The sequence below is a fragment of the Eubalaena glacialis genome, chromosome 17 (genome assembly GCF_028564815.1).
Source record: "Eubalaena glacialis isolate mEubGla1 chromosome 17, mEubGla1.1.hap2.+ XY, whole genome shotgun sequence".
NCBI classification, from domain to species: Eukaryota; Metazoa; Chordata; class Mammalia; order Artiodactyla; family Balaenidae; genus Eubalaena; species Eubalaena glacialis.
Window position 1 is genome coordinate 86,126,572 of NC_083732.1, and position 14,185 is coordinate 86,140,756.

Genomic DNA, 14,185 nt, shown 5'->3' on the forward strand with positions numbered 1-14,185 from the left:
TGCTGATTAAAACTGGGGAAGAACTTACCGTCACTGAGGTCTTGGAGGAGATTCTCCTGGCAAGAGAAATCCAGCTTCACTTTGATGCTGACGGTGAAAGTGGCCACCTTTCCAGGTTGCAAGGGAAACTGGGCAAGGGTTTCTTCTAGTTTCCAGCTCAGGAAGTCACCATATAATTTTTCTACAATGACAGTAATAAAGGTGATAATGAGGATGCAACTGAGGCAGCAGGAGACTTAGCTATCCGCCTAGAAAATTCGGAAAGAAAAGCAAAGAAAGATGCAAACCATTTAAAATGGGATGGATCAAAGTACCAGAGAATTCCAGAATCACGGCTGTTCCAAGGCCTGTGTCTATGAGCACTGCCCCCGTGGAGCGGCTTTCTCTCCCCGACAAGAGCCGTGCACTCTTGTTCTCATGAACAGAGTCAGAGCTCAACCAGTACTTTCTATGTTCTATCGCCTTAAAGAGAAACAGATCCACGTTTAGGGGGAGAGAGACCCTCTTCAGGTAACAGGAACACAAAATCAGAAAGGGCCTTTTGGGGGGCGGGGGGCGTCCTTAGCTCTCCGGAGTCAGACGGCCTTGGGTTTGACGCCTTTTTGACTCTGACCACCTAGAGCTGGATGGGGAGTGATGATTCGTCCATGTCAACATTTCTTCGTGTATGAAATGGGGGTGACAACTCCTACATCACAGGGCTGTTTTACAGATTAAACTGGGTGGTGTCTGTAAAGCACTGTATAGACTAAAGCTGAAATGTGCTGAGAGGAGGAAGGGGCCCAGGAAGGAGCCAGGGGGGCAGGGGGGGCACCGGTTGTGTCATCTGGAAGCAGCTGTGTCACCTGTGTGGCTCCCCCTCCTGCCAGACGATCCCTGCTTCATTACAGACTGGGAGGAGCGGGTGTTTAGGGCCTAGAATCAAGTCCAATATTAGCCTTGACACGTGGTGAAACCAGGAGGGCCTGGAACAACCTCACCGCAAGTTCTCCTCCTGACTCTGCTCCCGGGGATACGGTCCCCTGACAAACAACCCTCCGTATCCGGGGGACCAGACGAAGCTCCCGCTTAGCCCTGAGGGTGGGTTTCAGTTCCCTGCCAGCCAAGCACAGCCCCCTGTGGGAACCAGGGGGCACCCCACATCGTTGACACTACAAAGCCTGCCTCCCCACGGCCTCTGGTTTCCCTCTGTCCCCTGCATGGCGGGCTGTGATCCCATCCATCCAGCATCGGGCGCTACGTGTGTGTCCATCCTCCTGGCCCTTGGGCGGGAATCCCTCCACACCAGCGAGGTGAACGGGAGGCCTTCCCACTGTACTTCTCTGTCCCCTAATCTGCCTCGCTAATCCCCCCTCCTGCTGTCCCTCAGTCCCAGACAGGGGAGCAACCTGCTGCTGTTCCCGCCTAAGGGTTACCTTACCACCTCCCTTTAAACAAACCGACTCTCTGTGCTAAATCCCCTCCGTCAGAATAAGGCAATGGACACCTAGAGAGAGTAACTTGCCCATGGTCCAAAACTAGGGAAAAGTGCCGGAATTCTACATCCAAATGATTCTAGAGCCATGACATTCACTTCCTGCATGAAGGCACATCAAGGTAGGGTTAAAAAATAAAGTCATCCTCTTGGGACCCAGAAATCAACATTGCAAGAGTCCAGTGGAAGACAGAGAGCTTGATCGAGGTTCATATATTGAAGAAGAAAGACCTGTGAGGTTTGCTAACTGCAAGAACACGAGGCCAAACTGTGCTGTAAACGCAGAATAAGTTCATGTCTTCCTGTCCGGGGTGTGCTCCCTCCAGAACTGGCTGAGCTCCAATTAGAACACGTCTAATAGAGCACATTTATCCTCAGGGTATCCTTAAATAGGAACAGATCAGGGGTGGCATCCTTGAAAGGTGTTTAGAAACCACATCACATTCATTTACTTAGTTATTCACTGAACACCGAACCTCGAACGTGCCAGACACTTTCCACATGTGAGTCATCTCACTTAATCCTCACAGTAACCCAGCGGAGTTGTCGTCATTATCCCCCTGGGAAACCAAGGAAGTGCACGTCCTTGCTGGTGGTCATCCAGCTGGGAAGTAGAGGACCTGGCATACAATAGGTGCTCAATTAAGTGTCCAGTGCACAGTGGCAATACCGATTCCACTAGTTTATAGGGTGTTCAGATTTTTTAATAGACTGATATTACTACATTATTTCAGAATGATCTAAAAACAGATGGGCAGTTGGGAAAAGGATGATGGGACTGTTGAGAGTGCTGGTTCCTGGGAGGTAAGATTTAAGGACAACGTGAACGATTAATCACTGTAGGCCGGGATACTTGGGCGCCTGACAGTTAACCACAGATCCAGGGAAAACCTCCGGGAGAGACTGCTAATCAGACCAGACTTGAAGATGAGGAGAGGCCAGGCAGGTTAAAGAGTAGTGGGACCCGTGGGGTTGACTCTGGACTTGGCGTGTATGTGTCTACACACCCTCCTGTGCGTGTGACGCATTTAATGGCCGTTACACTCAAAACTCCTCACACACACACTGGTCTTGTCACCCTCCTCCTATAGAATGAATACTGTATGGAACACACAGATTCTAGATGTTTGCTGGCAATTATTGAGTATGTGGCAGGAGCCTCATCTGATTAAGTTTTACAAACTGACCTGACCTCTAGTCCTGCTGGATATATTACTCTCTGGGTATTTTGCCAGCATCCGACTCTACAACGGAAGTTACTGCCTTCCCTCCCAAAGCACTAATGGTACCAAAATCCTCTCGATGACCCAGTAACTCACATTCTATAAGTATGTGTGAACCAGGTTAATAAATTCTTTGTCTTTATTTTTCAATCCCACAGATTAATTTGGGATAGAAGGGTATATGACATATGAGGCGACATGAAGCCAGGGCAGAAAACCGCTTGGGCCCTGCTTGCTGGAAGCCCAGATCCCAAAGCCCCAGGACTATAGCAGTGCGTGCTAACTTCTTTAAACAGCCTCTCCATCTGCAACAGCAGCTCTGGCCAACCTTTCTATGAAATGGCAATACCGGCCAAGATACTGAGGCCCCGCAAAGGCCCCCTCCCAAAGCTTCTACTGGGCCACTTCTGAAACACAGGCACCAAGACGCAGGCACTCATTCAGCTCTGTTCCTGTGGACGGGCAGAAACTAGGTGAGGGCTCTCAGCGCATCTCCTGCTGCACCAGCATACGTGGGTCCTGACAGGACTGAAACGCCTTGGGAAGAACAGTCCGGGCTCACCCCTGCCTTTCCTCCTCCCCTTCCCCACGTTCACCCGCTGTGCCCCTACTACCACCCACATGTGCTGCCCCCTCTGCCGGGAGCGCCTGGCCCACTAACCCCGTGCGGCCGCTGCCACCTCCTCCCAGCTCTCCTCTGCTTCTGTCCTCACCCAAACGTGCAGGCGGGATGTGGCAGGAACACTGAAGGAGACATTGTTTTCCCCAAGACGCTTGTATGCTTTGACCGTGCTAAGAAGGAAAAAAACCGCTTTTTTACGAGATTTATTTTTTAAGTTTTGCCCTGTATTGCCACAAAGTGTTTTTGTGTTCTGGTTTTTTTTAAGAATTACATAAAAATGCCATAACACAAGCAACTCGAAAAAAGACCAGGCCGAGAAAGTTAGAAAACTCGGCAGGGAGGGTAACTCTTACTGTTAACTCCTTCCTGGGCCTTCAGCGGGCTCCTTACCGAGCCCCTTGGGTCCTGAGAATCGATCAGCTAACAGGTTCCCCTGGGTGGCCAGGGACAGAGAAGCCAGCAAGCTCCTCACTGTCAGAGCTGCCCACGGCCTCCCAGGCTGCTTCTCACCATCTCACCTCTTCTGGTTTCGTTCGCTGTGTGATGAGCAGGGTTTAATGCCAGAACACCCTTGCTCATCTGGGGGATCGTTAAATTTCACCATTCCAGGAAAAATTTGAGAGCAAAGAGAAAGCTAAGATGGCTTCTGAACAGCTCAAGGAGAGATCAACCCAGGAAACGTGGACCCAGGCACCTGCCTGCCTCAGGCGGGGCATGAGTTTGTGTATTTCAAGTCAGCCCTGCCCACGCTGAGTGCTGGCTTCCCAGCCCTGCAGACACTCCCCCGGTGCAGCGATCGCGAAGCAAAAGCAGCAGCTCATTTCCCCACTTAAAGGGAAGGGAACTTAGCAGGTACCCATCACCCACCACGTGCCAGGCACTGTGCTGGGCACCCCAGAGGCACTACCACTCTTTCTGGAATCACCAGATGAGAGCAGGGCTGGGCCAGGGGTGCCCAGGCTGCAACACTAACCCGCAAGCACTCAGCGGCCTGCTCAGGGCAGCCACACAGGGGTCGCTAACAGCAAGCGGCTGGGAGCCAAACCCATCCGACTCCAAAACCCATCTCTCAAGTCGCCGGCTGAAGAGAGGCCGTGCTACCACCTGCCCTGACAGAGGGAACAGCAGAGCAGCAGGAAAGGGACAAGGGCAGCACGCAAGCCGCGTGGAACCGCGCTGGCCGCTCCCGCTACGTGCGCAGGCAAACAGCACAGCTCAAGAAGAGACCTGAAAACTGCCACCCAACCCCCGCCCCCAGCCCCAGAAAAGGCCAGTAGCTAAATAAGGTTCAAAGTCCTGTGTTCAGTACCCCACTGCCTCCAAGCTTAGGGTATACTCAGAAAGGGTGCTAGCTGCACTGCTTATTTCTGTATTAAGTTCCGTGGCTTAAGAGTGACACATTCAGACAACAGGCAAGTCCACTTGTGGGGAACAGCTTATTCACCTTCTGCGGCCAAACAACTAAGGTATTTAAAGCTAAGTAACGACACAAAGGAATTCACAGCGCATGGACTTTCCTCCAGCTGCAGCAGGACAGAAAGCCGAATAGCTTCATTGTCGGATTTAATATGTTTTTACGCCTCAAAAGTGGGCCTTTCTGGTTCTTTCCTTCATTACTGTGCTACAAAATGGAATGTCCAGAGGGGCCTTTCAAAATCCTATATAATGATAAACTATCAGGAATAACAAGATAAACATAAACCAAGAGAGTAGTATATGTCACTAATTCTCCCCCCTGTGGAATTTCGTTTCAGAAATAATAGTCATTATTTTAATGCTAGAGTTTAGTTTCATGCAGTCAAGTGAAACTGGTTATTTGACACTGACACTACCAGAGGAGTCGTTACTGCTGCTGACCTTCAACATCTGAGGACCTTTCATCTGTGTTTCTAATTGCAGAGACTTTGCCACAATGCTGATGAGAGCAGGAAGCAGCAGGGAACGGCACCTCAGTCAAAACACATAGGAGCTGTTCATTATACCCACATGGAGCCATTGCTTTTTGTCAAAAAATTAAGCTGGAAGTATAAAGAAATGAAGGGATGTGTATATGTATTTATGTACACAGGTATGTGTATATTTGTGTTTGTACACACACTCACGGGTATCTCAGAAGATTTGTTGAAAAGCAAATACAAGAAATTCATCTCAATTGGGGCTTAATTATAATAAAATTTATGATTACTTAAGTAAAGGCAGAAGTTTGCCTCTTTGACAACCTACAAATAAAGACGTGCTCACAAACGGACTGTCATTAGAGTCACTCCATGACATGGGCGGATGATCCTTGTCCTGATGCGGTGGATTGTAAATGCTCAGCTCCAGGTCAGGAGCTTGTGATGGGGGAACACACGTGCCCCATAAGTGCCCAGATGGCAGCTCAGACCCCTGAGAGGCCCACAAAGGCCTGTGTGACTCTTAAGTGTCCCTGATCCCTACCATATACTGCAAATGCAAAAGGATTTTTTTCTCTTTTTTTTTTAACATCTTTATTGGAGTATAATTGCTTTACAATGGTGTGTTAATTTCTGCTGTATAAAAAAGTGAATCAGCCATTCGTATACATATATCCCCATATCCCCTCCCTCTTGCGTCTCCCTCCCACCCTCCCTACCCCACCCCTCTAGGTGGACACAAAGCACTGAGCTGATCTCCCTGTGCTATGCGGCTACTTCCCATTAGCTATCTATTTTACGTTTGGTAGTGTATATATGTCCATGCCACTCTCTCACTTCGTCCCAGCTTCCCCTTCCCCCTCCCCGTATCCTCAAGTCCATTCTCTAGGTCTGCGTCTTTATTCCTGTCCTGCCCCTAGGTTGTTCAGAACCTTTTTTGTTTTTTATTCCATATATATGTGTTAACATACAGTATTTGTTTTCCTCTTTCTGACTTACTTCACTCCGTGAGTCTGTAAGAGCAGGGATTAGAACAAGACAGGAAAGCAAGGAAGATGGAGGAGAAAAACACAACAGGGAGACAGCCTCATCCACCAGAGGGCAGACAGCAGAAGCAAGAAGAACTACAATCCTGCAGCCTGTGGAACAAAAACCACATTCACAGAAAGATAGACAAGATGAAAAGGCAGAGGGCTATGTACCAGATGAAGGAACAAGATAAAACCCCAGAAAAACAACCAAACGAAGCGGAGATAGGCAACCTTCCAGAAAAAGAATTCAGAATAATGATAGTGAAGATGATCCAGGACCTCAGAAAAAGAATGGAGGCAAAGATCGAGAAGATGCAAGAAATGTTTAACAAAGACCTAGAAGAATTAAAGAACAAACAAACAGAGATGAACAATACAATAACTGAAATGAAAAATACACTAGAAGGAATCAATAGCAGAATAACTGAGGCAGAAGAACGGATAAGTGACCTGGAAGACAGAATGGTGGAATTCACTGCTACGGAACAGAATAAAGAAATAAGAATGAAAAGAAATGAAGACAGCCTAAGAGACCTCTGGGACAACATTAAACGTAACAACATTGGCATTATAGGGGTCCCAGAAGGAGAAGAGAGAGAGAAAGGACCTGAGAAAATATTTGAAGAGATTATAGTCGAACTCTTCCCTAACATGGGAAAGGAAATAGCCACCCAAGTCCAGGAAGCACAGAGAGTCCCATACAGGATGAACCCAAGGAGAAACACACCAAGACAAATAGGAATCAAATTGGCAAAAATTAAAGACAAAGAAAAATTATTGAAAGCAGCAAGGGAAAAACAACGAATAACATACAAGGGAACTCCCATAAGGTTAACAGCTGATTTCTCAGCAGAAACTCTACAAGCCAGAAGGGAGTGGCGTGACATATTTAAAGTGAAGAAAGGGAAGAAGCTACAACCAAGATTACTCTACCCGGCAAGGATCTCATTCAGATTCGATGGAGAAATCAAAAGCTTTACAGACAAGCAAAAGCTAAGAGAATTCAGCAACACCAAACCAGCTCTACAACAAATGCTAAAGGAACTTCTCTAAGTGGGAAACACAAGAGAAGAAAAGGACCTACGAAAACAAACCCAAAACAATTAAGAAAATGGTCATAGGAACATACGTATCGATAATTACCTTAAACATGAACGGATTAAATGCTCCAACCAAAAGACACAGCCTTGCTGAATGGATACAAAAACAAAACCCATATATATGCTGTCTACAAGAGACCCACTTCAGACCTAGGGACACATACAGACTGAAAGTGAGGGGATGGAAAAAGATATTCCATGCAAATGGAAATCAAAAGAAAGCTGGAGTAGCAATACTCATATCAGATAAAATAGACTTTAAAATAAAGAATGTTACAAGAGACAAGGAAGGACACTACATAATGATCAAGGGATCAATCCAAGAAGAAGATATAAAAATTATAAATATATATGCTCCCAACATGGAGCACCTCAATACATAAGGCAACTGCTAACAGCTATAAAAGAGGAAATCGACAGTAACACAATAATAGTGGGGGACTTTGACACCTCACTTACACCAATGGACAGATCATCCAAACAGAAAATTACTAAGGAAACACAAGCTTTAAATGACACATTAAACCAGATAGATTTAATTGATATTTATAGGACATTCCATCCAAAAACAGCAGATTACACTTTCTTCTCAAGTGTGCATGGAACATTCTCCAGGATAGATCACATCTTGGGTCACAAATCAAGCCTCAGTAAATTTAAGAAAATTGAAATCATATCAAGCATCTTTTCTGACCACAACGCTATGAGATTAGAAATGAATTACAGGGAAAAAAACGTAAAAAACACAAACACATGGTTGCTAAACAATACGTTACTAAATAACCGAGAGATCACTGAAGAAATCAAAGAGGAAATCAGAAAATACCTAGAGACAAATGACAATGAAAACACGACGATCCAAAACCTATGGGATGCAGCAAAAGCAGTTCTAAGAGGGAAATTTATAGCAATACAAGCCTACCTCAAGAAACAAGAAAAGTCTCAAATAAACAATCTAACCTTACACCTAAAGGAACTAGAGAAAGAAGAACAAACAAAACCCAAAGTTAGCAGAAGGAAAGAAATCATAAAGATCAGAGCAGAAATAAATGAAATAGAAACAAAGAAAACAAGAGCAAAGATCAATAAAACGAAAAGCTGGTTCTTTGAGAAGATAAACAAAACTGAAAAACCATTAGCCAGACTCATCAAGAAAACGAGGGAGAGGACTCAAATCAATAAAATTAGAAATGAAAAAGGAGAAGTTACAACAGACACCACAGAAATACAAAGCATCCTAAGAGACTACTACAAGCAACTCTATGCCAATAAAATGGACAACCTGGAAGAAATGGACAAATTCTTAGAAAGGTATAATCTTCCAAGACTGAACCAGGAAGAAACAGAAAATATGAACAGACGGATCACAAGTAATGAAATTGAAACTGTGATTAAAAACCTTCCAACAGAAGTCCACGACCAGATGGCTTCACAGGTGAATTCTATCAAACATTTAGAGAAGAGCTAACACCCATCGTTCTCAAACTCTTCCAAAAAACTGCAGAGGAAGGAACACTCCCAAACTCACTGTATGAGGCCACCATCACCCTGATACCAAAACCAGACAAAGATGCTACAAAAAAAGAAAATTATGGACCAATATCACTGATGAATATAGATGCAAAAATCCTCAACAAAATACTAGCAAACAGAATCCAACAACACATTAAAAGGATCATACTCCATGATCAAGTGGGATTTATCCTAGGGATGCAAGGATTCTTTAATATACGCAAATCAATCAATGTGATACACCATATTAACAAATTGAAGAATAAAAACCATATGATCATCTCAACAGATGCAGAAAAAGCTTTTGACAAAATTCAACACCGATTTATGATAAAAACTCTCCAGAAAATGGGCGTAGAGGGAACCTACCTCAACATAATAAAGGCCATATATGACAAACCCACAGCAAACATCATTAAAAAAAAAAACACACACACAACAGGAAACTTTTCTTTATGTGAAGAAAAGGGGGTCAATCAGAGGGGAGTGATGGTGTGACCAGAGACCTGCGAGGGCCCCTGACGGGGGGCAGGAAGAGGAGGAGAAGACGTGGGGCTTGCAGGCAGGCCTCCCACGCAGCCAAGGCCCCAGGCACGCAGACCACCTGCAGACAGAACACACCGAGAGCAGTCAGCATCCTCGGAGCAGGCAAGACGTGGGCACCTCGTGCTCAGGGTCGTCCTCAGCGCTCCCGTGTCCTGCATTAACACGCCAGCCTCGCAACAACCTGTGTGGTGGGGACTCGCGCCAGGTTCACTCAGCACCTCCTCTGTGACAAGCACTGTTCTTAGTTCCCGGGCCCCGGCGCTGCAGCAGGGAGGTAAACAGACCACCCCTACCCCAGAAAGACCTCTTACAGGTGTCGTGATTACTTAATGAGAAAAAACTACCTGAAATACCACTCAGCTGGCACGTGGTGAGTGCTAGAAAGTAAAAGTTATTATTACTGCTGAGACATAAAATAACCCTAACAGCACTACAAAGAAAATAACACGGGTCCCGGAGGAGGGAGCGCTTAATTCCCTGTGGAAGAGCTTCACAGGGAGCTCACTCATGTTCCCGGTTTAAGACATTTTCCCATCTTCACATTTATATTACATCATTTATTGATACTGACAGCTTTTTGGTACTGTAGAATATAAGTGACAGGAATTATTCCCTTTGTATATTTTGGAAGCAGATGGTTTATTTTCATTAATTTAATTCCACATGTAAATGTATGGCAGCTCGGGATGAGAATTAAAAAAGAATGACAGCTTTAATTTTTCACTTGCAAACGTGTTGTTTTGAATGGCCAGCCCGTGCTATACATGATGGAACCAGCTGTGTGATCCCAGATACGTCATTTAACCTCTTCTGCCTTCACCTCCCCTATCCATAGCGTGAGGGTAATAATGCTTGACCCCCTGCCCTCGAAGAGGCTAAATTGAGAGCTGGGCGAGAAGGTGACTGCTGACAGTGTTGCAAGGACCCAGCCCCGGAGGCTTCTCCAGGGATTCTGCCCGGTTCCCACGAGCGTTTCCAACCTCCCGCATCACTGCCAGTAAACGATGACCGAGGGCTGACCAGGTAAATACGGAGAGTGGCCACCTCTCAGGTTGGGCAGGGATTGGCTGGAAAGGGCCATGAGAGGATTTTCTGAGGTGATGAGAATGGTCTGTGATATATCTTGATAAGAGTTTGGGTGAGACACATGTATTTGTCAAAACTTATCAAATGGTAACTTCAGGTTTGTGTATTTCACCGCATATACTTTTTACCAAAGAAAAGTAAACAAACTTTGAAGTCTAATTAATGATATGCATGCTAAAGTATTAATGGGTAAAATGCACAGAAATCTGCAACTTATTTTGAACGACGCAAAAAAAACAAGATGGATCAATGGATGGATAGGAGGCTGGATAGCCAAACATTATAGAAGCTAGACGGTGGGTTTGCAGTGTTTGCTGTAAAATTCTCTCCACTCTTCTGTATGTTTGAATATTTTTATAATGAAAGGTTGGAGAGGGAGGGAATGGCTGATACAAAGAATAAGTTCCAGAAGAGTTCAAAAGCGTTAAGAACAGCAAAGGTAGGGGAACACACTCGCTGCCTTCGAGAGACTTACACCTGGTTGGAGGGAGACCAGAACACAAGCAATCGACGACTCAGAGTGAAAGGGGCTCCTGAGAAGTCACCCGGGCCTCTGAGACAACAAAGGGGGGCCCCAGTCACCCAGTCTAGGAAGGCTTCCCAGAGTGACCACGAAGCAGAAACCCCAGGATACGTTAACTGCAGAAGAGGAGGCAAAGGCAGGAACAGAAGTTAGCAAGTCGGCTCCTAGTGAGAGGAGATGGTTTATCCTCAAGTTTAGAGAGACAGCACGAACATCCAGGAAACTGAAACTAGTTCCTAACGGTCAACGTGACGAGAGTTTAAGGGGAGAGGTGGCTGAAGCTGAGGCTTGGGGCAGAGGCCAGGGATACGGGGCCTGGGGCGCAGGGACAGCAAGGGTTTCCAAAGGAGAACCCTGAGGATCTGTGCTTCGGAAAGAAGAAGCAAGTTTGTGATGAATAATGGACACGTGGTTACCGTTTGGGTTTATTTGAGAAAAGGAAGAGATATTTTCCAGTTGCTAAGCTGTGAAGGCAAGGTAAATCACAGGAGATGTGAAAATTTTTACCACTATGTAGTCTGCAATTTTCTGTCATTCAATGTTAGTTCGCTTGTTCAAACATCAACCAACTCCTTTAACCATTTAATTAACTTCAGAATACCAGATGAAGGTATTTCATGTCAGGGAGGCAGTTTCTACCTAATCCATATGTGTTTGCTCCTGAAAACAGGAGGGAAAGGGAAGAAAGGATGCGATTAAGGTAGGATCATCAAAATTCCCCAAAGACTCAGAGACACAAAACGCAATGACCATAAAAGAAAAGAATGATTAGGTGAACCATACTGAAATGAAGAACTTCTGTTCATCCAAGGACATGGCTGAGAGAGTGTAAAGGCAGCCGGGTAGAGTAGGAGGGGATATTCACACCACACAGTTCCAGCAAAGAACTTACACTTAGGATCAAAGACACCCTGCAAGTCAGGAGAGAGGGGCAGACAGAGACAGCGAAAGAGACAGACACACAGAGACAGAGAGAAACAGAGACAGAGAGAAGGCAGAACACCCACTGGGAAAAAAAGGACAAAGGGCTGGTACGACAAAGGACCTGAGTATCCAAAACCACACGAAAGGTGTTCAACCTCGCTGGTCATCAGGGAAATGCAAATTAAACCCTGGTGTTAGAGCATTACACCCCACCTCGCTACCGTGGATAAAATGACTACGATGCCACAGAGCAGAGGGGACTTGGGGCAGCCGTCACTCTCACACGATGACTGTGTAACTGGACTTTGGAAAAGTAGTTCTGAAGCCGAATGCCTGTGGCCCCACGGCCCAGCATCCGATCCTGGAGACCCTCACGGAGATGGCGGCCTCGGCCCACCAGTGCCAGGAGCCCCGGGACAGCACCGTCCTCAGCAGTGCCCGGGTGCGCCCAGCTCCCGCTGGCTGCCTGGCTCACCTCACTCCTACGTCAAAAGCATGTAAACATCCCGAAATCCCACCAGCTTGCTCTCCCTGTTTTGTCTTTGTCTTTGGTCTCCCCAGACGGTATAATTTCTCTAACTTTGTTAAATGACCTGAGTTTATTTCCACTTACTACTCTCGATGCCCTCCCCCCGACACACGCACAATATATCCCCCCTTTGATCAGTACCACTCACTAACCACAAACAGACCAGGTCCTCTGCCGCATGCTGCCTCACTTAATTCTTAGAACAATTTTTCATGGTTAAGGACCACCTCCCCTGCTTACCCAGGAGGAAGCTGAGGCATGTGAAGGACAAACAGCGAGTAAACAGTGAAGCCAAAGTTTAACACAGGTCTTATGACACCCAAGCTATGTGTGCCTTAGAACTAGGAAACAGCATCTGTCTTTAAGAGGGAGTGCACAGGCTCTAAGTGTTGAACCCACAGAAAACACTGGGCTGGATGGATGGATCCTAGATGGTAATGCTTCTGAACCTGCAAATGCTTCTCTTCATTCATTCATTCCAGGATACGCTTCCTGAGATCTGATCACTGTTAAGAGCACAGGGGATACAAAGGTGCATCCTGTGCTCCATTATTTTCCTTTGCGTGTTCTTCACGCATGATTAGGACAAAAATTTCACAGTGGTGTCAAATTAAAAGTGGAAGAAATTTTTAGGCTTTCTGAACACTGGTTATCTAATGTGTCTCTTCTGCAAATAAAAAAGATAAACATTTCTGGGGTCAAACCTACTTAAATTCCCTACCTTTGGTGGTGAGAATTTTTGAGGTGACTTCCAGTTTCTCCAGTGGCTCCATCCCAATATTTTCCAGTTTCACAACAAGGTGCTGAGTTTCTCCGTTGTAAAGCTGGACTGACACGTTAATGGATATTTCATCACCAGAGGAAGGTTGCAGTGAATGTGCAGACCTAAAATAATAGTAATAATTACAATAAATTTTAGAAACGCACAAAAAAACAAAGAAAACCAATGGCATTTTAGAATTATTCACATCACCACACTTAAACATTTCAGAAACAGGGACTAGGGAGCCTTGGCTCTAACATGGAATCAGTACCCAGCGTCCAGGAACTCAAGGGCAAATTGCCACATCATGAGCGCTGTCTACATGCAGACGCGCCCTGGGTCACCGACCTGTCATCCACGGGATCGCTCTCACTGGGCCTTACTTTCTCAAGCGTGTGTGAAGCAAAAAGAATTCTTAATGATTGGATTATGGTGAGGACAAAAGTGAAACAATGAATTAATTCAAATGATCCGTGAGCGTGCTGCTCTCTCTGAAATTTTTTTAAATCTCATGCTCAGAAATGGCCTGGGAAAATCCACTGATTTAAGAAGAAAACTTAAATGAACCATTCCAAATGATAACACGGGAAGTGGAGGAAAATGAAGAAAAATGAAAAGCACATACAACAGCCTCCACATCACAAGTAAAATCGGCGAGCAATGCTGGCAGCTCCTGATGGGACCCAGGGCAGCTGGCGGGTCCTCAGCGCTGGTCAGCTGGGGTGCTGGACCAGAGGCCCCGAGCCTCGCCTGACACTCCCTTGAGGCTCCAGCACTACAGCCCTGGTCTGAAGCTCCAGCCTGAGTCCTACTGACTGTCCCTCAATCCACAGTGCTCATTACCCTGGTATCTCCTTCCCAACCCACAGGCAGCAAACCCACTTCCAGGCAAGGAGGGACCGGTGACCACAGGGAAAGGGCTCTAGAGGCACAGTGGGGACGAAAGCCAGCCAACAA

At 46.1% G+C, this 14,185-nt stretch overlaps 1 protein-coding gene across 4 annotated transcripts in view; it reads right to left on the bottom strand.

Moving 5' to 3' along the window:
• The window catches only part of TRAPPC9 (trafficking protein particle complex subunit 9), a 535,221-nt gene that overhangs the window by 381,220 nt on the left and 139,816 nt on the right, over positions 1 to 14,185 (bottom strand). For all 4 annotated transcript variants that reach the window (XR_009697631.1, XM_061171479.1, XM_061171478.1 and 1 more), the window contains 2 exons: positions 13,187 to 13,350; positions 29 to 181 (listed from right to left, as the gene is read on the bottom strand). Coding sequence is in view for 3 of the 4 variants with exons in the window: in XM_061171479.1 (XP_061027462.1) it covers positions 29 to 181; positions 13,187 to 13,350 (317 nt within the window). In the remaining variant the exon portion in view is untranslated. The remainder of the gene's footprint in view (positions 1 to 28; positions 182 to 13,186; positions 13,351 to 14,185) is intronic.